The sequence below is a fragment of the Delphinapterus leucas genome, chromosome 5 (assembly GCF_059928025.1).
Source record: "Delphinapterus leucas isolate spDelLeu-1000000601 "Yukka" chromosome 5, BTC_Dleu_Yukka2, whole genome shotgun sequence".
Classification (NCBI taxonomy): domain Eukaryota; kingdom Metazoa; phylum Chordata; class Mammalia; order Artiodactyla; family Monodontidae; genus Delphinapterus; species Delphinapterus leucas.
In genome coordinates this window covers 66662988-66686603 of record NC_143133.1, presented here as the reverse complement: position 1 = coordinate 66686603, position 23616 = coordinate 66662988, and the positions used below count along the sequence as shown (strand labels likewise).

The 23616-nt window shown below is 35.5% G+C and overlaps 1 protein-coding gene across 6 annotated transcripts in view; it reads right to left on the bottom strand.

Annotated features, from left to right (window-relative positions):
- The window catches only part of LOC149749144 (uncharacterized), a 164423-nt gene that overhangs the window by 138601 nt on the left and 2206 nt on the right, over positions 1-23616 (bottom strand). For 3 of the 6 annotated variants that reach the window (XM_089911860.1, XM_089911859.1, XM_089911858.1), the window contains exon 2: positions 23007-23077. In XM_089911860.1, coding sequence (XP_089767986.1) covers positions 23007-23077 — 71 coding nt within the window. Of the gene's footprint in view, positions 1-293; positions 23078-23616 lie in introns of all 6 variants that reach the window. The other 3 variants (XM_089911861.1, XM_089911856.1, XM_089911855.1) reach the window with 3 other exon arrangements.

The window sequence follows — 23616 nt, the reverse complement described above, 5'->3', positions numbered from 1 at the left end:
CATTTTTTTCCATTAAACTCTATCCCATCTTTAAGAACTCTCTTATTGAGGTGTCCTTAAACTACTGCCCTTAATTATGACTGTTTCTCATAAAGAAGCAAAAAGTGCTCAGCCTGACACACACACACACACACACACACACACACACACACACACACACACACACACACACACACAAAGGGTTGCAGGTTTCAGAGCTCAGATTCACCTGCTCTTCCCAAAACCAGTTATAGAGGTTTTCACGCTGGGACACCTTAACAAACTGAAGGAGGCACAAAAGCAGAGTTGCCTACCTGGATCTGAATCCTACTCTAGGTTGAGTCATGACTCTGCTATCCTCAAGTTGTGTGACCTTGAGTCCTTTACTTCCCCTCTCACAGCCTCAGTTTTCCCATCTGCAAAATGAGTACACAACGTTGTCAGGACTGCGTGAGATCCTACTCGTAAAAAGGCACAGTCCAGTGCATGGAAAATAGTAATTACTTATTGGAGCATCGAATGGCTCAATAAATTTAACTATAATTAATTCTAAAATAAAACTTAAGCCTCCTCCCAAATAACTTCAGAAACTTAGCTTTTTTGGTCCAGTACAAAATCCCACCCCATCCTCATCAGTTTTCTCCTATTTGAGAGGAAAAAATATACTTAAAGTATATTTTAGGTAATTTTTCTGCTTCGATTTTATTATATCAAAACTCTACCTACACAATTTCTCAATTTTAAAATCTTTTAATGCTCAAATGAGCAATTTCTATTTCTTAATAAAAAGATTATTATTTCTCAGAAGTAGAATTAATATCTAATCCATCTAACTACACAAACAGAATTTTTTGAGGTGGAAGGAAATTCAGAAGTAGCAGTATCTTTTCTATTCAGACAGATGCCCATTAATACAAACTTATGTTTATATAAGTTTAAAAAATATTTTGAATATTCACATATTCACACTCACTAGCTTTTAAGTTCCTAGCACTAAAACAAAAAGAAACTCTGTTAAATGTTATATTCAAAAGGGATGGTACAGTGTCTGTTAGTACATAAACTTAATCTTTCTTAAATTAATTATCAAACTTTTTTGGTAGCAACTCAGTGGGGCAGTCTACTATAAAATGAAAGCAGAGGGATGTTGAAAGGACCATCCCCATTACCTTTCATGTTTCACTGATTTACTTATTAATCTGTTGTTCTTGTAAAGGCCTCTAATGGTTAATCTTGCTATTGCAATGTACTAGCTCTGCCATGTGAGTAGGGAAGGTACTTGGCCCATCTTTAAGTGTGGTTTATAATAATACCTGCTTCATAGAGACATTGTGAGGATTAGATGAGACAAATGTATAAATCATTAGCAGAATCTGAATATAAGTGCTTATTAAATTTTATGCAATATTATTATCATTATTTTTTATTACTGAGAAAATATGAGCATTGGAGAAGTTAACTTCTTAAGGTTTCTTTAAAGAAGACTATTTGAAAGAGATTAAGTTCCCATGAGAATAGCAATATGTCCTGGTCTATTTTCAAAGTTCATTCCTTGATAAATTAATTCCTCTTGTTACTCCCTTGGGCCAGCTTAGGAGAAAACCTCTTCAATTCCCTACTTCATGGGGTGATCTTACCCCATGAAGTTGACATTCACCTGGTTGAACTCAGCCCTTCACAACCAGTAATTAGGACTTTTTTTTTCCTTAACTATAAAACCATTTAAAAATATGAGTACAAAATACAATGTGACAGATACCTGTAAGTGTAACAATGCTAAAATACCAAGATTAAGCATACACTAATATTTTGCTTTCTTTACTTCAATTCTCTCACTTTCTTTTCTAAAAAATGAAATGTTATACCTACATCTCTACCCTCAATCTGCCATCTTCCTCCCCAGCAGTAACCACTATCCTAATGCTGATGTGTATTAGATTCATGACATTCTTCTACTTCATTACATATGTAGCATCCATAAATAGTACTATTTTTAAATTCTACATAAATGAATTATACTTAAAGTATAATCTGCAACTTACTCTTTTTTATTCAGCATTGCATTTTTGAAATAAACCATACTTACTCTTGTAGATCTGGAACATTCATTACAAATCTTTGCATAGTAATTGTTTGAATAAACAATGGTTTATACATTTATTCACTGTTAAACGGATTATTTCCCTTGTTACAAACCTGCTCAAAGATTCTCCCTGTGCACAAATGCCTGGGGTTTTCTAGGGTAAAGAAGTAATAAAATAGTAGGATGGACACCAGGTGCAAATTCACCTCTACAAAGTACTCACAAATTGCTCTCCAAAGTCAGCAAACCAATTTACACTCCAACCAACATGTATGTGGTTTCATCTTCCCCCACATCCTCATGAATGCTTGGTACTGTTATATGTACTGAATTTTTCTTATTTGTCATTGATATTATTTTCACATCTGCCTGAATTATTTGCCAATCCAATCATCTACCAGGAATCTTGTAATGTCATTTTCTGAAAAAAGTCTTTGTAATATCAGGAGACAGAGCAAATGGATGCATGAGTCTAACAATTCATTCATTCATGAAGGATATTTTCTTAAATAAAAAGATAAAATCAGTGAAGGGGATGAGTCAACATCTGAAAATATAAATATGAACCAAAAATCATGTTCTTCTTATAAGGCAGCTGGAGGTAAGCCAACAAAAGAAATCCTAAAGTTCAATCCTAAAGTTAGGGTCATTTAGATTGTATTCATTCCTTAAGAAACCACAGAAGCTGCGATTTCCTCTTTGTATCTTTCAGAAGCAGGGCAGAAATAAAGTCCTCATAGAAATTAATAAATATTGCTGTGAGATCTCATATTCCACTTAGCTGGCAGATCAAGACTGGTTCAATAATTTATATATCAGTTGAGGATAAACTAATGAGCTCTGTGTATGAGGTTGCGTTTATGTAAACGGAATTGTATCCAACTCGTTCATGTTACAAATGTGCTTGCTACTGGGTCTTCAGAAAAATAAAAACCACAGTGGTCCTATGAACACGAATGCCAATATTTTTATACAAAGTAATATTAAACACAATAATCTACTACACATTCCTACCTACCAATATTGTACCCATTTCCAGATAAAATTATGAAGAATAATCCTCGCCTTGATAAATGTAATTTTTAAGATTTAAAAAAAATTTTAGTTGTTGCTTCTGTCATTTTTGTTTCCTTTTGTTATTCTATTCCCATTTATACTGCCTACCATTGAAAGATGATAATACTCAGCTATGTAAACTGTCTTTCATTATGGTCTAATCATTGGGATGTATTCTAAGTAATCTTACATAAGAAAACATTCAAACACCTAGAAATAATATCTATACAGATCCAAATGAAAATAAAGCTGATGCTTGGTACTGGCACATTACATTCTAAGGCAGCCATAAAGGTGCTTTGATCTGGATCTCAACAAGACTCTCTGTAAAATATTTAAAATAATTTCCTAGTGTTAATGTTAATTTTATATTAGATAAAAATATATTGCATGCCCTTTCATTTTCATGACTTATTTCTAAGAGGGAGTAGGAGAAAGACTGCTTTGATATAAAGACCTTTTGAAATTGACAATGCTTGATCACTGGATATTCAATAGAGGCAATGATTCAACTAAATTTATATTTGTAAGTGTAATCATTTACTAAGAAATGATTTTTAACAAGCCAAAATATGCATATTATTAATAAAACAATGCAGCGACTTTAGATTTTAGATATCTAAAGAAAACTGTATCCAACGGAGATACAAAAGGAGAAGTTACAACAGACACCACAGAAATACAAAGCATACTAAGAGACTACTACAAGCAACTCTATGCCAATAAAATGGACAACCTGGAAGAAATGGACAAATTCACAGAAAGGTATAACCTTCCAAGACAGAACGAGGAAGAAATAGAAAATATGAACAGATCAATCACAAGTAATGAAATTGAAACTATGATTAAAAATCTTCCAACAAACAAAAAGTCCAGGACCAGACGGCTTCACAGGTGAATTGTATCAAACATTTAGAGAAGAGCTAACACCCATCCTTCTCAAACTCTTCCAAAAAATTGCAGAAGAAGGAACACTCCCAAACTCATTCTATGAGGCCACCATCACCCTGATACCAAAACCAGACAAAGGTACTACAAAAAAAGAAAACTACAGACCAATGTCACTCATGAATATAGATGCAAAAATCCTCAACAAAATACTAGCAAACAGAATCCAACAACACATTAAAAGGATCATACACCATGATCAAGTGAGGTTTATCCCAGGAATGCAAGGATTCTTCAATATACGCAAATCAATCAGTGTGATTCATCATATTAAAAGACTGAAGAAAAACCATATGATCATCTCAATAGAGGCAGAAAAAGCTTTTGAAAAAATTCAACACCCATTTATGATAAAAACTCTCCAGAAAGTGGGCATAGAGGGAAACTACCTCAAAATAATAAAGGCCATATATGACAAACCCACAGCCAACATCATTCTCAATGGTGAAAGCATTCCGCTAAGATCAGGAACGAGACAAGGATGTCCACTCTCACCACTATTATTCAACATAGTTTTGGAAGTCCTAGCCATGGCAATCAGAGAACAAAAAGAAATAAAAGGAATCCAAATCGGAAAAGAAGAAGTAAAACTGTCACTGTTTGTAGATGACATGATACTATACATAGAGAATCCTAAAGATGCCACCAGAAAACTACCAGAGCTAATCAACGAATTTGGTAAAGCTGCAGGGTACAAAATTAATGCAGAGAAATCTCTTTCATTCCTATACACTAATGATGAAAAATCTGAAAGAGAAATTAAGGAAACACTCCCATTTGCCACTGCAACAAAAAGAATAAAATATCTAGGAATAAACCTACCTAGGGAGACAAAAGAACTGTATGCAGAAAACTATAAGACACTGATGAAAGAAATTAAAGATGATAACAACAGATGGAGAGATATACCATGTTCCTGGAATGGAAGAATCAATATTGTAAAAATTATTATACTACCCAAAGCAATCTACAGATTCAATGCAATCCCTATCAAATTATCAATGGCATTTTTTACAGAACTAGAACAAAAAATCTTAAAATTTGTACGGAGATACAAAATCCCCGAATAGCCAAAGCAGTCTTGAGGGAAAAAATCGGAGCTGGAGTAATCAGACTCCCTGACTTCAGGCTATACTACAAAGCTACAGTAATCAAGATAGTATGGTACTGGCACAAAAACAGAGATATAGATCAATGGAACTGGATAGAAAGCCCAGAGATAAACCCACGCACCTAGGGTCAACTAATCTATGACAAAGGAGGCAAGGATATACAATGGAGAAAAGACAGTCTCTTCAATAAGTGGTGCTGGGAGAACTGGACAGCTACATGTAGAAAAATGAAATTAGAACACTCCCTAACACCATACACAAAAATAAACTCAAAATGGATTAGAGACCTAAATATAAGACTGGACACTATAAAACTCTTAGAGGAAAACATAGGAAGAACACTCTTTAACATAAATCACAGCAAGATCTTTTTTGACCCTCCTCCTAGAGTAATGGAAATGAAAACAAAAATAAGCAAATGGGACTTAATGAAACTTAAAAGCTTTTACAAAGCAAAGGAAACTGCAAACAAGATGAAAAGACAACCCTCAGGATTGGAGAAAATATTTGGAAACGAATCAACAGACAAAGAATTAATCTCCAAAATATATAAACAGCTCATGCAGCTCAATATTAAAAAGACAAACAACCCAATCCAAAAATGGGCAGAAGACGTAAGTAGACATTTCTCCAAAGAAGACATACAGATGGCCACGAAGCACATGAAAAGCTGCTCAACATCACTAATTATTAGAGAAATGCAAATCAAAACTACAATGAGTTATCACCTCACACCAGTTAGAATGGGCATCATCAGAAAATCCACAAACAACAAATGCTGCAGAGGGTGTGGAGAAAAGGGGACCCTCTTGCACTGTTGGTGGGAATGTAAATTGATACAGCCACTATGGAGAACAATATGGAGGTTCCTTAAAAAACTAAACACAGGGCTTCCCTGGTGGCACAGTGGTTGAGAGTCCGCCTGCCGATGCAGGGGACACGGGTTCGTGCCCCGGTCCAAGAAGATCCCACATGTCGCAGAGCGGCTGGGCCCGTGCACCACAACTACTGAGCCTGTGCTCTAGAGCCCGTCAGCCACAATGACTGAGCCCGTGTGCTGCAAGTATCGAAGCCTGCGCGCCTAGAGCCCATGCTCTGCAACAAGAGAAGACACCGCAATGAGAAGCCCATGCACTACAATGAAGAGTAGCCCCCGCTCGCCGCAACTAGAGAAAGCCCATGCACAGCAACGAAGACCCAGCACAGCCAAAAAAAAAAAAAAGAGAGAGAGAGAGAGACCCAACATAGACATTAATATGAGCATATGTGATGTCTGGCACTGTTGCAGTCATCAAGCAACCATGAGGTAATCCGCTGTAGCACAGAGAATGGAAAAATAGAAAGAGGGCAAGAATCCCAGTTTCTGATGACTTTGTTGAGCCACTAATCCTAGAATAGTTCTACTTTACAGAATTCTGATAATATAGGAGTATCAGCTAAGGAATGTATTCAGTTAAAAGTAATAGAAACCCCAATACAGGGGTTTAAACTAATAAATTTTTATTTTTCTCTTTCAACATTAAGTCCAGAGGTAGGTACAGAGTAGGGATAGAAGATGAGTGACATACAGTAATACAGAAAGGATGTATGTTTAAAGTATTGAGCAATACAGAAATAAAAGTATGGGTTTATAACAGGAAACCGGGAGGGAATATGAATTAGCCAGACCACAAAGTTTGGTCTAGAATGATGACTTGAGCTATGTTTAAGGTTATGTTTACTTCAATCTACCACGAACAGCCAAAAAAGCAATGCAAAAGATAAATATGAGATCAAGGGAACAAGTGAGCCAGCATGCCCTGGTTCCTCACAGAAGTACACCCAAAGTTATCTATGCTTTAATAGAGTGAGGAATCACCTTGGAGGAAGCCACAATTGTGAGCTTTCTGTCTCTTATACTGTTAAGCTATAGAGGAACAGCTCAGGAATCAAGAATCTACATATTCTGTTATTGTAAGAGGAAAAAAACCATTCTACCAAGAAAAAAATCTTGCTAGACCTAATTCTGTGATGATTCCATGGCTGACACAGGATTTTAGAACTATATTGATAAAAGACAGGACTAGATATGGAGAAACAGATGCAAAACACCAGATTCTTGGAATGAGATTCCTGTGTTAAGGAGTCTAAAAAGCCAAGCCAGGGTGTGTTAGATTTTGCTATGCTCTATTATAGAATCATCTCTGATGCTGTGAAGCCCTCAACATCGAAAACGAGAGCAAGTGGCATGTGATGGAGATTTTAAATCCATTAAGCTCAGTCACTCAAAACTTTTCCTTCATTAAAACATAAAGAAGCAACATGCAAGGAAGTAAGTCAAGCTCCTAGCAGAGTTAAAGAACCAAGTGCACCAGGGAACTGAGCAGCAAGTGAAAGAAACTTCCAAAGGGCAGCTGCTGCTCGTAAAATCCACAAATTCAGTACCATAAGATGTGAGTCACAGAGGATTTTAAAACAGGTGAATGTGTGTGTGATGGAATTTGAAAGCAAAAGAACACATTGATAGCTTCAAGGGGCAACTGATGGTAAAAAGACAGCTTTTTAAAGAATGGTATTGAAAATAGCCTGGGGTGATTTACTGTAGGCTAGCAGTTCCCAAAGTACGAATGATTTCTGTACCAGCAGCATCAACGTCACCTAGCAACTTAATACACCAATTCTCAGCCTCTGAGGTGGAAGCCGGCAGTCTAGCCAGTGTCAGGGTGATTCTAACACACACCCAAGTTTAAGAAACACTGGTGTGAGGACAAGAAGTCCTAGCCGCCAGTCGGTGTGGTGAGGTGACCAAGAGCACCAGCTCTGGAGTCACACAGCCCTGAGTCTGGATCTCAAATCGTCTGCTTCTAGATGCATGAAGTTCGGCAAGTACTTAAATCCTCCAAACCTATTTACAAATATACCTATCTTAGAGGTTCATTGTAGGAATTACCGGTAACATTCACGAAACCTGCTCAGTAAACAATATTAACTATTATTTCATCATCAACATCTTCACAGCACTGTCTGAAGGCATGACTATACTACTTCTCTGTGTGCAAAGGCACTGAGGTACTCAATGTTCAATATATTCTGTAAAACAATGAGTACCATTTTGTAGCAATATTTGTATACAAATAGTTGAATTACTAATAATAGTAACAACTCTTCTATGATTTAACATATTTGGCATTGTTCTAAGGGCTTTACATACATTAACCCACTGTTTAATCCTCACAAAAACTCTATAAGATAGAGCCTATTATTATCCCCACTTTACAGATAAGGAAACTGAGGCAAGAGGGGTTAAGTACAGTGCCCAAAGTTACAAAGCTAGAAAGTGGCAGAGTCAGCATTTAAATACAGACAATCTGTCTCAGAGTCTTAGAGTCTTTGTGCTTAACCACTACGCTATACCACTTCCCTAAGTTAAAAACAAATTTTGATGTTTAGGGCAGAAGTTTCAGCTGTCTAGAAAAATACACTTACATGAAATATCTCATTCTCCAAGGGATTGGAAAAATGAAACTTCCTATTCTTAGTTCTGCTACCTGCTCTGTAAGCATCTCTTCTGTACGCATTAAATGCACTCAACCGATTCCACAGACAAGCTGGTGGCCTAAAAAGTGGGATGGCTGTTCCCTCTAAAATGGTAGGAAGAAATAAGAGGCGTAGGAAGAAATAAGAGGCAGGAAGAGCTAGTGAGAAATGCACTTAGTGGGAAAATTCATTGAGTTCCCCAGCCTCTAATGTTCTCAGTGCAAGGGCATTCCAGGAAAACAGAACAAACTATTACCCTCTGGCAGCAACAGTATCTCCGCTATGTCTGAGTCAGATGCTCAGATGGCTGAATGTACTCCGAGGAAATAAGAGAACAGAGCTCAAGGGGAACAGGCTGCTTTGCTCTGAGTTGCTCTCTGTATGCCTGAGCAAGGTGCCTGGATACCTGTGTACGCGTGGAAGGAAGCAGTTTCCTCAACCTTGCTTGATAGAGTTTTATGGATATATGTCAGGGCTTTCAAAACTTCTCAGTGTTCTAAACAAGACAATTCAGACTCCAAAGCTGCAATAGAAGGAGGCAATCCTTTGGACAGAAAGCTGCAAGACAGGTCAATTTTACCCTTAACTCGTTCAATCTCTGGCTTTTGAATGCCTGCCAAATTCTTTAGGCTTCTTCAAGGTGACCAATCCAAATAATTCACTCACTGTTTCAACATTCTCAGTTGTCAGTTGTTCCGAGTCTTACTGCATTGTGATAAGAAAAAAACAGAAACAAAAGCAAAAGTCCCTATTTCGTTCCCAATGCCAGAAAACAAACTGCGATGAAATTGAGAGAATGTGAGATGAGCTTTCCCCCTTAATATTTAGGGTGAAACATGCAACCAGGTTTTTGGCAGAATGGAAATTTCAGTAAGTGTGCTACTCCTGTTTTCTCTTGCTGAAAGTGGCATCTCATTGCCAACACACACATCCCCTAAACATCTGTTATGGAAGCAGACATTGAAAAAGAAATACCTATGGTTTACTCTATAAATGTTTCCACTATCTAATCTACAAAGAAATACTAGAAGCAGTAAGATTTCTTATATGTTGAGTAAAATGTTTCCTTTCACTATGACTGTTCATTTGTTCTAACAGCGAGAGTTTTTCTATAATGAGAATATTTCCCCTCATCTTCCATTCAACTTATCTGCAAAGAATTCCTAAAAGTTAAAGAATTTTCAGCTTTTGCTAGATGTGTAATAATATTAAGAAATAAATATTAATTTATAGGTGTGATAATGGTATTTTTTTAAGTTTAGTGACTTTGATCTCCTTCAGGAACTAAGCTTCCCACATAACAGAAGGGAAGGACTCCGTAAGGTCTATGGAACAAATTGCCTCAATGTCTTTCGTAAGAAAGGCATTAGGTCAATTACTTAGCATAAAAGTCTTTAAGTGCCATAAATTTAAAAAGAAACATCCTCTTATTTTCCATTTTATATAATCCCTTTCAGTAACTCCAAAACTCTCAACAAAGTACTTTTCACGTAGTTTTGACAGCTGTGTTCTGGGGATTGAAGAGATGGGGGAGTAATTGGATTGAGGGCTCCACCTTATCTCTGAGGTCTTTACTCATGTTTCCTTTTCTAAGAATCCATCACCAACCCTAACATCTACTCTCTATGCTCCCTTCAGGACAACTCTCCATTTCTCCATTTGTTTGTTTCTATTCAATTCACCATCATCATTCAGGGTACCTAGACCTTAAAACTAAAAGTAACCAATTAGAAAAAGCCTTGGAAAATAAACAAAATCCAATCCAATGTCGTTGAAAGAACTGTACACATTAATGTTAACAGACAGGAAAAAATATGAAGAGAATGTAAAATAGAGTAACACAGTAATGGATTAGTTGAAATGAATCAAATGGACCAAATATGGACTTCTGTACATGGAGAGAAGTATTTGGATTACTTGAATCTAGAGAATGAGTCCTGTTGACAGACACAGATGCTAGAAAAATTTCAAGGGTATTTGTAGTTCTAGAGCTCAGATGTCCTAAATGACATCTCTGGTTAATATTCAACCTCAGCCAACTGAGAGTGTAATCTCCAAAAGTGCTTGGAATGCTAACCCTAAAATTGTGTGGATGACATAATTGTTTTCAAGACAATTATTAGCTTTAAACCTGGAGAATGACACATTCATATGGTTAAGTAAATCAAACTTACAGTACTAATATTTTTTAGTAAAGTTTAGAAATAATCAATGTATTTAAGAGAATTTTACCTTTTACAAAAATATTTCATCCTTGTGATTCCAAACTAAACTGACAGGACTGAATAATTGATTTAGTCAAAGAAATTATGTTGAGATCCACCAGTATTAGAAAATTTAAGAAAGCCTAAGACTTATTTTTATAAGTTAAATTTATCCTATTTTAATGGTTACTTAAGTACTTGGAAGGCTCTTTCAGGCGAGTAAAGAACTTAAAAAGAAAACAAAATGTACCGACTTAATAAGTATAGTTTAAAACATTTAAGGGAGTTTTTGTTTATGAAAAGAATCAAACATTAACACCTCCTTAAAGTAATTCTTAAAATTTGCTACATTTTTAAGTAGAATAAAATGATTAAGTTGAATTTCAAAGCTTAAGAAAGAACTATATTTTTAATATATAAATTTAATACATTTAATATTAAATTTTAAAAATAAAGTTTGCTTTGGATAACTTTTTCGGGATCCAAAAGCCGTCCTCAAGAATACGGAAAACTAACATCGACAAGACGGCCACAGCAGCTTCGTAATATGGTATGCCACCCTTCCCTCACAGTACAGTCTGTACACAACTCAAAGACTGATGCTTCCATAATGCTATTAAGTACCATCTCTCTTCAGAGACTCTAATTCTTTAATTTTTCCCTTTTCTGATTTTAAAGAGAGACAAAATGGAAATAGAAGACCTTTCTGTTTATTTCATCCATTGCTTTTGTGAGTCTTGTTTTCACCCCTAAGATTTTTTCTTTTTTTATTAAATTTCTTTAAATTTAAAAAAAAAGTTCACCCATTTTTCCCACCCCCCAACAACCCTTGTCTCTTGCAGCCACCAATCTGATCTCTGTATCTATGAGCGTATTGTGTTTTTATTTTTTGTTCATTTGTTTATTTTTAGATTCCACATATAAGAGAGATCAAATGATATTTGTCTTTCTCTGACTTATTTCACTTAGCATAATGCCCTGGAAGTCCATTTGTGTTGTCACACATGGCAAGATTTCATTATTTTTATGGCTAAATAATATTCCATTACGTCTCTCTCTATATATATATGCAATTTCTTTACGCATTCATCCATTGATGGACACTTAAGATTGTTTCCATATCTTAGCTATTGCTAATAATGTTACAATGACCATAGGAGTGCATATATATCTTCAAATTAGTGTTTTTGTTTTCTTCAGATAAATACCCAGAAGCAGAATTGCTGGATCATATGGCAGTTCTATTTTTAATTTTTTGAGGAACCTCCATATTGTTTCCCATAGTGGTTGTACCAATTTACATTCTCACCAACAGTGTATGAGGGTTCCTCTTTCTCCACATCCTCGCAAAACTTATTTCTTGTCTTTTTTTATAATAGCCATCCTAACAGTTGTGAGGTTGTTATCTCATTGTGGTTTTGACTTGCATTTCCCTGATTTTTAATGATGTTGAGCATCTTTTCATGTACCTGTTGTATTTTTTTGGAAAAATGTCTATTCAGATCCTCTGCCTATTTTTAACTGGGTTGTTTGTTTTCTTGCTATTGAATTGTATGAATTCTTTTTATATTTTGGATATCAGCCCCTTATCAGATATATGACTTGCAATTATTTTCTCCCATTCAATAGGTTGCCTTTTCATTTTGTTGATGGTTTCCTTTGCTGTACAGAAGCTCTGTAGTTTGATATAGTCTTACTTGTTTATTTTTGCTTTTATTTCTTTTGCTTTTGGTGTCAGATTCAAAAAATCAGCGCCAAGACCTATGTCAAGGAGCTTACTGCCTATGTTTTCTTCTACGAGTTTTATGGTTTCAGGTCTTATGCTCACATCTTTAATTCATCTTGAGTTAATTTTTGTGGATGATGTAAGATAGTAATTTGGTTTCATTCTTTCACAAGTGGCTATCCAATTTTCCCAACATCATTTATTGAAGACACTGTCCTTTCCCCATTGTATATTCTTGGCTCATTTGTCATAAATTAATTGACCATATATGTGTGGGTTTATTTCTGGATTCTCTATCTTGTTCTATTGATCTACGTGTCTGTTTTTATGCCAGTACCATACTGTTTTAATTAGTGTAGTTTAGTTTGAAATCAGGGAATGTGATGCCTCCAGCTTTGCTCTTCTTTCTCAAGATTGCTTTGGCTATGTAGGCTCTTTTGTGGTCCCATACAATTGTTAGGATCATTTGTTCTATTTCTGTGAAAAATGGAATTGGAATTTTGATAGAGACTGCAGTAAAATCCGTATTTTACTTTGGGTAGTATGGACAATTTAACAATATTAATTCTTCCAATCCATGAGCATGCAATGTCTTTCCATTTATTTGTGTCTTCTTTGATTTCTTTCATTAATATCCTGTAGTTTTCAATACACAGGTCATTTACCTCCTTGGTGAAATTTATTCTAGGTATTTTATTCTCTTTGGTGCAATTGTAAATGGAATTATTTTCTTAATTTCTCTTCCTAATACATTGTTATTAGTGTAAAATGCAATCGATTTTTGTGTATTTACTTTGCATCCCACAACTATTGAATTCATTTACTAGTTCTAACACTTTTTGATGGAGTCTTCATGGTTTTCTATATATAATATCATGTCACCTGCAAATGTTGACAGTTTTACTTCTTCCTTTCCATCTGGATGCCTTTTATTTCTTTTTCTTGTCTAATTGTTCTGGCTAAGACTTCCAATACTATCTTGAATAAAAGTGGTAAGAGTGGACAGCATTGTCTTGTTCCAGATCTTAAGGGAAAAGGTTTCAGCTTTTCACTGTTGAGTATGACGTTAGCTGTGGGATTGTCATACATGGTCTTTATTATGTTGAGGTATGTTCCCTCTATACCCAGTTTGTTTAAAGTTTTTATCATAAATGGATGTTAAATTCTGTCAAATGTTTTTTCTGCACCTATGAGATGATCATATGATTTTTATCCTTCATTTTGTTAATATGGTGTATCACACTGATTGATTTGCAGACGCTGAACCATTTAAATGAATGGAATAAATCCCATTTTATCATGATGTATGATCCTTCTAATGTATTGTTGAATTCTGTGTGCTAATATTTTGTTGAGGATTTCTGCATCGATGTTCATCAAGGATATTGGCCTATTATTTTCCTTTTTGTGGTATCCTTGTCTGGTTTTGGTATCAGGGTAAATTTGGCCTCATAAAGTGTGTGTGTAAGAGTTCCCCCTCTTCTATTTTTTGGAAGAGTTTGAGAAGAATTAGTAACAATTCTTCATTGAATGTTCGGTAGAACTTACCATGAAGTTGTTTGGTCCCGGACTTTTGTTGGTTGAGAGGTTTTTGATTACTGATTCAATCTCCTTGCTAGTAATCTGTCTGTTCAGATTTTCTATTTCATCATGATTCAGTAAGTTGTATGTTTCTAGGAATTTATCCATTTCTTCTAGGTTGTCCAATTTGTTGGTGTATAAATGTTTAAATTTTATTTGTCTTTAAAACAGGAAGTCACCTTAATAACTAATAACTTATCAACAATTTATCCATTTTCTACTGTACTCAATTCAATATTATATTCAATTAGCATTTAATAAATTATTTGCTAAACTCCATCAATTTAAAACCTACTTCATCAAGACTGTTTCTAAAATAAAGCAAACTCTTTTCCTTTTTTCTTATAAATATTTAAAAACACAATTTGAACAAAACATAGCTTCATTATTATGTCCATGAAGAACTCCAGGATTTTAATAATGCAACCTTGAGAATGATTTCTGAGATTTATGAGGAAGCCAGAGAATGCTGGCTGCCTACCCTCAAAGGCATCCTCTCCTTCCTCATTGGTATCAGAACCTCAAATTTTATCTAGGTACACTGCCAGCTGAATAAGAAACTAAATTTACCAGCCTCCCTTTCAGCTAGGTGTGGCCATGAGACTAAGTTCTGGCTAATAAGATTTAAGCATAATTTCTTTGGAGACTTCAGGAATGGATGCTTAAAGAGATCTATCTAAGCCTGCTGGGATCTCTTTTTATCTTTATTCCTTTTCCCATCTTCCAATGCAGATGTTATAGCTGGCATACCAGAAGACAGCTAGGACCATGAGGTGACCTTGAGGATGGAAGCCATATGTTAGCATGCAGAGCAGAAAGGGAAGACCCTGATTCTTTGATGCCAGTGTGGAGTCTATCTTCAGACTTCTTTTATATGACAGAGAAATAAACTCCCGCTTCATATAGATCACCGTTATTTTGGGTTTTCTATTATATACAGTTGAATCTTATTCTGAATGACATAAGAAGACGTATTTGTTTTAACATTTTAATAAATATTACTAATCAGCATTCTTGCAGCAAGTCTCTTGAAACCCATAAATAGAATCCTGCATTAAAATTACATGTTCAACATTCCTGCCATCTGTCATACAAATGACAGATTAAGTAAACGTATGGTATTTGACTATACAAAGAAAGGCAATATTGAGGGAAATACCTCCAGTACCTAAAATCATTTAATTTTACATCACTCAGAGTATAAAAACAGTTTGGATGCACCAGATGATAATAGCTAAAATTTGTACAGTCCATTATAATAAATTATCTCATGTACTTCTCACAACATTCTGATAAAATAGGTATTATAATTAGTCCCCGTTTATGTATGAAGAAACTGAGGCACAGAGAAGTTAGGTAACTTGGCCAAAGTCATACTACTGGTAAGTGGTAGAACCTGTATATGAATCTAGCTGTTTGACTGTAAAGCCTGTATGTTAACCCACTAGCCAATCTGAGGTTCTGAAAGGTTTTTTAATGATATTCTCAAAATCCAACCACTAGAAAGAACCAGAACTGAGGTGCAAGCCAGGTCTTCTGATTCCAGTTCTTTTCATTAAGCCAGGATTGATACCAATGAGGTTTTTAGATTAATCATACATTTTTTTCAGACTACTGAAAGCTATGGTAACATTAAAAGATAAACAAAACACTTCTGTTAATTAAGCATATGCTAAAATATAACATACACTTAGCACCTTTCAAAGAAAGTAATGAAGGTAATCTCCCCTCCGTGAATGCCAGAATTTCTGGTTCAATAAAAAATCGACCCAACATGTAAAAAGTTCAAACATAATCATATCTATATCTATACTTATATCTGTAACTACACAGAGAAGATTATCTTTTCTTTTAGGATAAACAGACTATTGTCCTTTACTCTCCATAGTCCCATAAGTATTATGAAAAATGCCTCATGTTACATTCAAGCTTAATTTTTAAAAAATCATCACTTCCTCTGTTAATTGGACAGATCTTTGACGTCTCCATCTTGATCTCTTTACTTCTACTGTAATTCATGCTCCTTATTGTTACCACCACAAAAATCTTTTTAAAACACAATTTTATCCTGTGCTACCTAGGGCTTACTGTAACTCCCTTTCACCTTGTGCATTCATTCTAACACCTCTGTTGATTTGCATGGTCCTCCATAATTTGGTTCCCATGTACTTATTCAAATCTTCTCAGTATTTCTCAACCTACAGGTCTCCCTTTTCCTCCTTCACTGTCATTTTAGATCAAGAGCAAGTCAGGAGACTCACAGACACAGAGAACAGATTAGTGGTTGCCAAGGGGGAGGGTGTTGGGGGAGGGATGGAGTTAGAGGTCGGGGTTAGTAGATGTAAGCTATTACATATAGAATGGATAAATAACAAGGTCCTACTGTATAGCACAGAGAACTATATTCAATATCCTGTGATAAACCATAATGGAAAAGAATATTTAAAAAAACATATATATGTATGTGAATCACTTTGCTGTACAACAGAAATTAACACAGACACACACACACACACACACACGCACACACACACACAAAAGAGGAAGTCAGAAGAAGCCAGTGGGGCCAACACTAGGCACAGGATCAAACCAAGGGGCACTGGAAACCTTGAGGAGCTATGCAGGCAACAGACTGCAGCCACTTCAATTAGAGGCTATATGGCTGCTGAAAGCCTGGGAGGCAAGCTGGAATCAGAATAGCATGGATTCAGGAACAGGAGGAAAGAGGTTCCAATTTAACAGGCAAAGGTCAGCTTTTAAGAGGTTAGACTAAATGAAAAACAGACAAGGGAACACAGGCAGGGAAGAGGAGCTGACATTTCAGGCCTAGGTCCAGAAGCAGATCTATCCAAGAGGTCCAAGCCTCTGCTCCCGTCCTTGGCACTAGCTCACTTCACTCTTGCCTCCGGAATATCCAGCTTCCACAAGCCCTGAATCTATAGCTGGTTTACCTTCTTTACGCCTTTTCTTTATAGTATTTTCCCCCTGGCTTCTTTCTTTAGAGTGAATACTAAAATGTAATCCTGAGTTAAGTATTGATTCTCTTTCTCCATTTGGTAGATTTCCTCAGAGTTCAAAGTTGGAAAGAATCTACAGTGATAAATGATTCCTCTTTCCAGCAAATGTTGTTCCTGAGAATTTCTGGGGTCAGAGGGAAAAAAACAACAACATTGTGATTTTCCAATATATCCGCTAAACACTGCAGTGAGTTATGAACCTGAGCAGTGGATATATCATCCAAGAGGCCCAAAAGCAATCGGCAAATATTTCACATTTGATAGCTATGGCTTATTTCAATTCATCAGGAAACCATCTTAAGTCTGGCATTCTTTCCAAATTAAAAGTGATGGAACTACAAAATTGTATTTCATAATCATATTTATGTCATTTACCGCTATATTCAATTTTTAATAAACATTCCCTTCTTTCAATACTTTTACCTCATTATTATCACCTCTCCTCCTTTGAAATAACACCTAATATGACATGGCAAGAAAAAGAAGTGAAATTTTCTTAGGAGTTTTTTCATTTCCAATATTGGCTTTCTGGTAAACATCAAAGAAATAAATTATAATAAAATTTCTTGTCTTCACTGGTTATCCTTTTCATATAAGAAACATGACACCATTTTCAAGATAAATGCCATAACATCCAGTAGAAATAAAATGTTAATGTCTATTTTCAGATATATTATAAAGGTACATATACACATTTTTGAAGAGTTCCAGATATAAGTGTGAAACCCCAGAAATACTTCAAAGTACAATCAATATATACAGGTGTAGACTACCTTTCCATTAGAATATGATATATAGTTGTGATTTTATATTTATTTATTTACATAATCATTTGATCATAATTTTTCATTGGTCCAGAACCTATTGGTTTAGCTGACCATTCAATCTTAAATACTCAGCTCAGTATCCAGAACGTGGTGGGCACTCAATAAATTGCACTGAATGCATGAAGAAAAAGCATCTCTAGTTATACATAACAACCATACCAAGGGGCAAGAGGAAATTTCTGGAAATGATGGATATGTTTATTATCTTGAATGTGGTGATGGCTTCGTAGGTGTTTATATGTATGTCCAAACTTATTAAATTCTACACTTGAAACATATTAAGTTTATTGTGTGTCAATTATGCCTCGATAAAGCTGCTTTTTAAAATATCAGAATTCATGAAAATACTACAGGAAGTGTATTATCCATGAAGTATATTTTACAATAATATTTTACAGAGACTCAGCATTACTGGAATATTGTTTTGTTAAGTTTTGGAAAAGAAACAGCACTTCTAAATTAAGAATTAATTTTCACTTCCTGGCTCTGGTAGAATGGAAATTTTTAAAGTAAAAATCATGCCATTTAATTAGTCTCTTATCAGTTTGAAATGATAAGTCTGAATTCAAGATCTCAATACCAGGATTATTTTGCCTTGAACGTTCATTTACTTTTTGAGTAAAAAATTCAGTAAATGTTTTTGCTGAAAACTTGTGTGTGAATCAAACACTATTTTAAATGTACTGGAGTATATTTTAAAATTTTTTTCTATTGAGTCTTTTCATATAAAACAAATCAACATTTTAAATCTCATTTCATTTAAACAGGAGCAAAATATTTTCAATTATAGTGAAGAAAAAAATCATTGAACTATTTTTTGTTGGAAATTCCCACTATATGAAGAAGATAATAATGTTTAAAGACATTATAACTTTGACTTAAAACTTTGCTAACATGTTTGGAAAGAGAATGGTAAACTCATGAGAAATGAATCACAGGCATGAGATAAAAGTATTGATTTTAACATTTTGAGGAAGAATAAGTGACTGGATTATTCAGTGACAGTGGATTTAGAGCTTTTGGTTGAAATCAGTTTTTCTTTTGTTTTGTTTTTTCATCTGGCATTTCTTATTCTGATTAAATTCTCTTGAATATTCTGATGGTTTCTGAGTGCACTTTTAAAAACACGAGTGCTTTAAAGACATGACACTTATTACTACACACAAAAAAAAGCAAAATCCAAATAACCCCTATTGACACTTAAAAAAAAAAATCTTATAGTTAGAAAATGCAAACAATGCAGAAAAGTATAAAATAGGAAAAATAGGAACCTCACTACCCCAGTCCTTCTACCCAAAGGTAAATTATTGTTTTATGCTTTTCTATAAAATTATATATATAATTCATTTATTTACCAAAGTGAATCATATTATACACCCTGTTTTATTACAGGCATTTTTTTACTTGATATATTTTGATACTCTTTCCATATCAGCACATGGCGAGGACTACATTCTTTTTGCCCCTACACAATGCTTCAGTGAATATCTTTGCACACACATCTCTGTGTTATATGGGTTTTGTTACAGTGAGTCCAGCAAGAACAAGCTACTCCAATCAGTCTATTGTTTTAAAAATTCGATCATTTGATTTTAACAAAAGCCAATATGGTATTCAGAAGCTTCTTCTGGTATCAAGTACTTCATAGCAAATATGTTCTATTATTTCATGACAAAGTAATATATTCCAGTATACATGCTTATGAAGGGTAAAACTTATTATCTATTCAAATAAAATACTATCTATTCTTTGACTTATTTCCAGTCTCCAATCTTAAGGAACCAGATCATTCACAGTACACTCATTTTTCAGTTCATTCATTCATTCAACAAATATTTATTGATCCTGTGCCATTTGACACACACTGTTCTTAACGTTAGACAAATTGTAATAAGTAAGACAACAGAGCAAGACCTATTTATCATAAACAGGTAAACCAACAAACAAGAAAACTTCAGAGATAAGTGCTATGAGAAAAACAGACTAAGGCAATGTGGTGGTGGCTAGCATTGGGGAAGTGGGGCAATATCAGCTGGGGTGGGCTGGGATAATCTGAGCCCAATGACCAAATAAGGAGTAAAAGGAGATGAGCCCGAGAGGCAGGCAAGGGCAAGATCAGAAAGGGTTTGGGCTTCAATCCAGGTGCCGCCGGAAGCCACTGAAGTCCTAAGAAATGACATAAACTCATTTGTGTTTTAAAGAAATTAAAATTCATTTGTTTTTTAAAATAATAATATTGACATTGACTCATCCTAAAATAATAAACTCATTTGTGTTTTTAAATAATAATAACTATGAATGGGCAACAAAAGTAAAAGCAGGGAGATCAGTTAGGAGGCTACTGCAGGTGAACGATGATGGGGGCCTGTACAAGGCAGAGGTGGAGATGAAATGTGGATAGAAGTAAGACATATTTTTAAAACTGAGCCTAAAGAACTTGCTGGTGCACCGGAGCGGTGTGCATGTAAACGATGGTGACAGAAAAAGAGCAATCAAGATGGGAAGACTTGGGGAAAATGCCTTACAAGCCCAACAGCATAATAATATCTTAACCATACCATAATGATGTCATAATAATCTCTTAACCATAACAGTATCTTCACCATCCATTGAATCAATATACCAACCACACACCAAAGGTAATAAGCATCTTTTCTTACAATAACCAGGTAGCTTTGCGACTAGATAGAATTTATGTTATATCTTAACCTCAATTTTAAACTAAAAGATATAATTATCTAAACTTTAAGATTAATTTACCCCATTATTTTGTGCTTTTGCAAAAGAATTTAGAATGTAGTTGCCAGCATTATCCAGCATCTGTATTCTATAGTCGTATAGTATTCAACTTTGCATTCCTCCTTCTCAATCAGAAGCAGGGTTCTCAAGTACATCTCCAACTACCTTCAGGATGTAAGTTCCCAAAGCACTCCTGGGTATATCATAAATTACTAAATTAGTGAGCATGCCTCTGTCACCTAGTTAACTATGAGTTCCTCCCAAGAAGGACCAATTCTTAATTCTCGGTGTCCCCAACAACAACAACAAACTCAAGGCAACATCACATAATTAGTAAGTGAAAACCCACCAAGACAGGAATATGCTCAACATCTCTTTGACTTGCTGGACTTGATAATTTTTGTGGCTCACACCTCTAGAGACAACTTTTTAAACAGCTTTATTAAGATATAATTCACATAACATACAATTCCCACATTTTAAGTGTACAGATGAACATATCTATGAAACGTACTCACAGATATAGAGAACAGACAGAGGTGTGGTTGCCAAGGGGGAGGGGGTCGGGGGGAGAGATGGATTGGGAGTTTAGGGTTAGCAGATGTAAGCTATTATATATAGAATGGATAAACAGCAGGGTCCTACTGTATAGCACAGGGAACTATATTCAATGCCCTGTGATAAACCATAATGGAAAAGAATATGAAAAATATATATATATGCATAACTGAGTCACTTTGTTGTACAGCAGAAATTAACACAACATTGTAAATCAAATATACTTCAATAAAATTAGAAAAAATAAAAATAAAGTGCACAGATTCTCAGTGAGATCCCTGCAGTCCAATTGGTCTCTTGGTTCTCCCCAACCATATATAGTCTTCTATCATTCCATTTCCTTAACCATTCATTAAAAAATCATAATTGAGCACTTAACTATATGCCAAGCATTCCTACCTGGAATGATGTTTCCTTTTCACTTCTACCAACCTAACCCCTACTTCAAAACCTAGCTCAAGTATGTTGATCACTCAGCTCTTGGAATCTCCCCTTCTCTCAATGCTTCTAGTGTTGCTGCTGGCCTATTTGGCATTAAGTGTCAGCCATCTTGTTACACTGCTGGTTACTTTAACAAATGCATTGTCTCTGTAACTTAGCGTTCTGGCTGGGCACTTCACACATGTTATGCATTCAATGGATACTTTGTGGAGGATAAAACCTGGCCCTTGGAAAAGTTATTCTTGAATAACCCGCTTCCTTCTAAGTCCATCAACAGTTCAGTCGCAGGACCTGAATGTTTTTAAACGATCTTGCTGACATCTGAGTTGTATTACAGGTTCTGTGACAAGGTCGTGTTGCTGGCACCAGAGTTCCCTGCCAGGGGCTAGCACACTGTGCAATGGAAGATGAGGAGATCTGAGAGGACTTTGAAATCAAGCACATGCAGATTAGTACAACATTCAACTCCAATCAGGGTTCTGAACCAATAAAAACGTGTGCGTTCTAACAATCAGAAATGAATGGTTTTTCAGAAATGAGTTGGGGGGGGTGAGATAGGGAGGGTGGGAGGGAGATGCAAGAGGGAGGGATTATGGGGATATATGTATACGTATAGCTGATTCACTTTGTTATACAGCAGAAACTAACACAACATTGTAAAGCAATTATACTCCAATAAAGATGTTAAAAAACAAAACTGGGGAAAACAAAACAAACAAGACAGAAACGAGTTAGGTAGGATACTCTTGCCATTATGGATAAAGTGATAGCATAACTTGGAAAAGGACATACAGTGAGCTATGGACTATATCATGAAATGTTCATCTCTGTATGAAAGACTCTTGTCATTTTCTGTATGAATGATGTATGTTGTCAACTTTGCCGATGGGTTGTTAATGGGAAACACACAGACACACAGACATATATAAAATAGATTGATCTATAGAAAACAGAGGTAATCTCTGGAACTCCGGTTAATTACTATCTGTAAATAAGCAGAATTGAACTTCATTTCAGGGTCCATAGGAATTACAAAGGTGATTGCTTATTAATCAAACACTGGTATGCTGCTGTGCACTGATTCTGAATAAAAGCTGGTTCTGGCTTTATATAAAATTCTATCTAAAACGTTAATCACAAAAGCACTGCATTTTTCTCTGGTTTCTGTTCACTAACTTTTAGAGCTGATTTTTTAAAACTATTTCCTTGTTGTACTTACCCTTTTAATTTTTTTCAGATGCATGTTCATCAAGCCAGAGGGAGTCTGCTTTATACAAGGAGATCCTGGACCTGGAAAGGAATAAAAAGGGCCAGTGATGACTGTCCTGAAAAGGCTGTGTGTTCATTTCTTACTTTTAGAATACCATACTTGTAAATCAAGACCATCACTGAAATAAACACCTTTGAGTCCTGCTCTACCCTGCAATGTTTCATGAATGCTGGAAATACATTTTCTTTGTTCTAATCCCAGCCTCCGAATCAGAGCCAAGTAGAGTGGGTTCTTCATAAATATGTACTGAGCACCAGACTCAGAATTAATGTAGGGCAGGGCTCTGATTAGCAAACGCTACCTGCAGGAGACAGAGGAAACACCACAAATGGAGATAAGATGCTATCAGCAGGTTTTATTTTTTCATGAGGCTTGGGAATAATCACTTATCTCTCTGTTCAAACCTTTCCAGATCTCTCCCTTCAGGACCTGAAAGAAGTTCACAATAAACGCCTCCACGTAAAGCCCTCTTCCACCGAGTGCTGGAGGAAGAGCACAAGATGAGAGAAGCAGCAAATTGTTTCCAACTCAATTTATTCCTTTCTCGCCATTTCAGCGG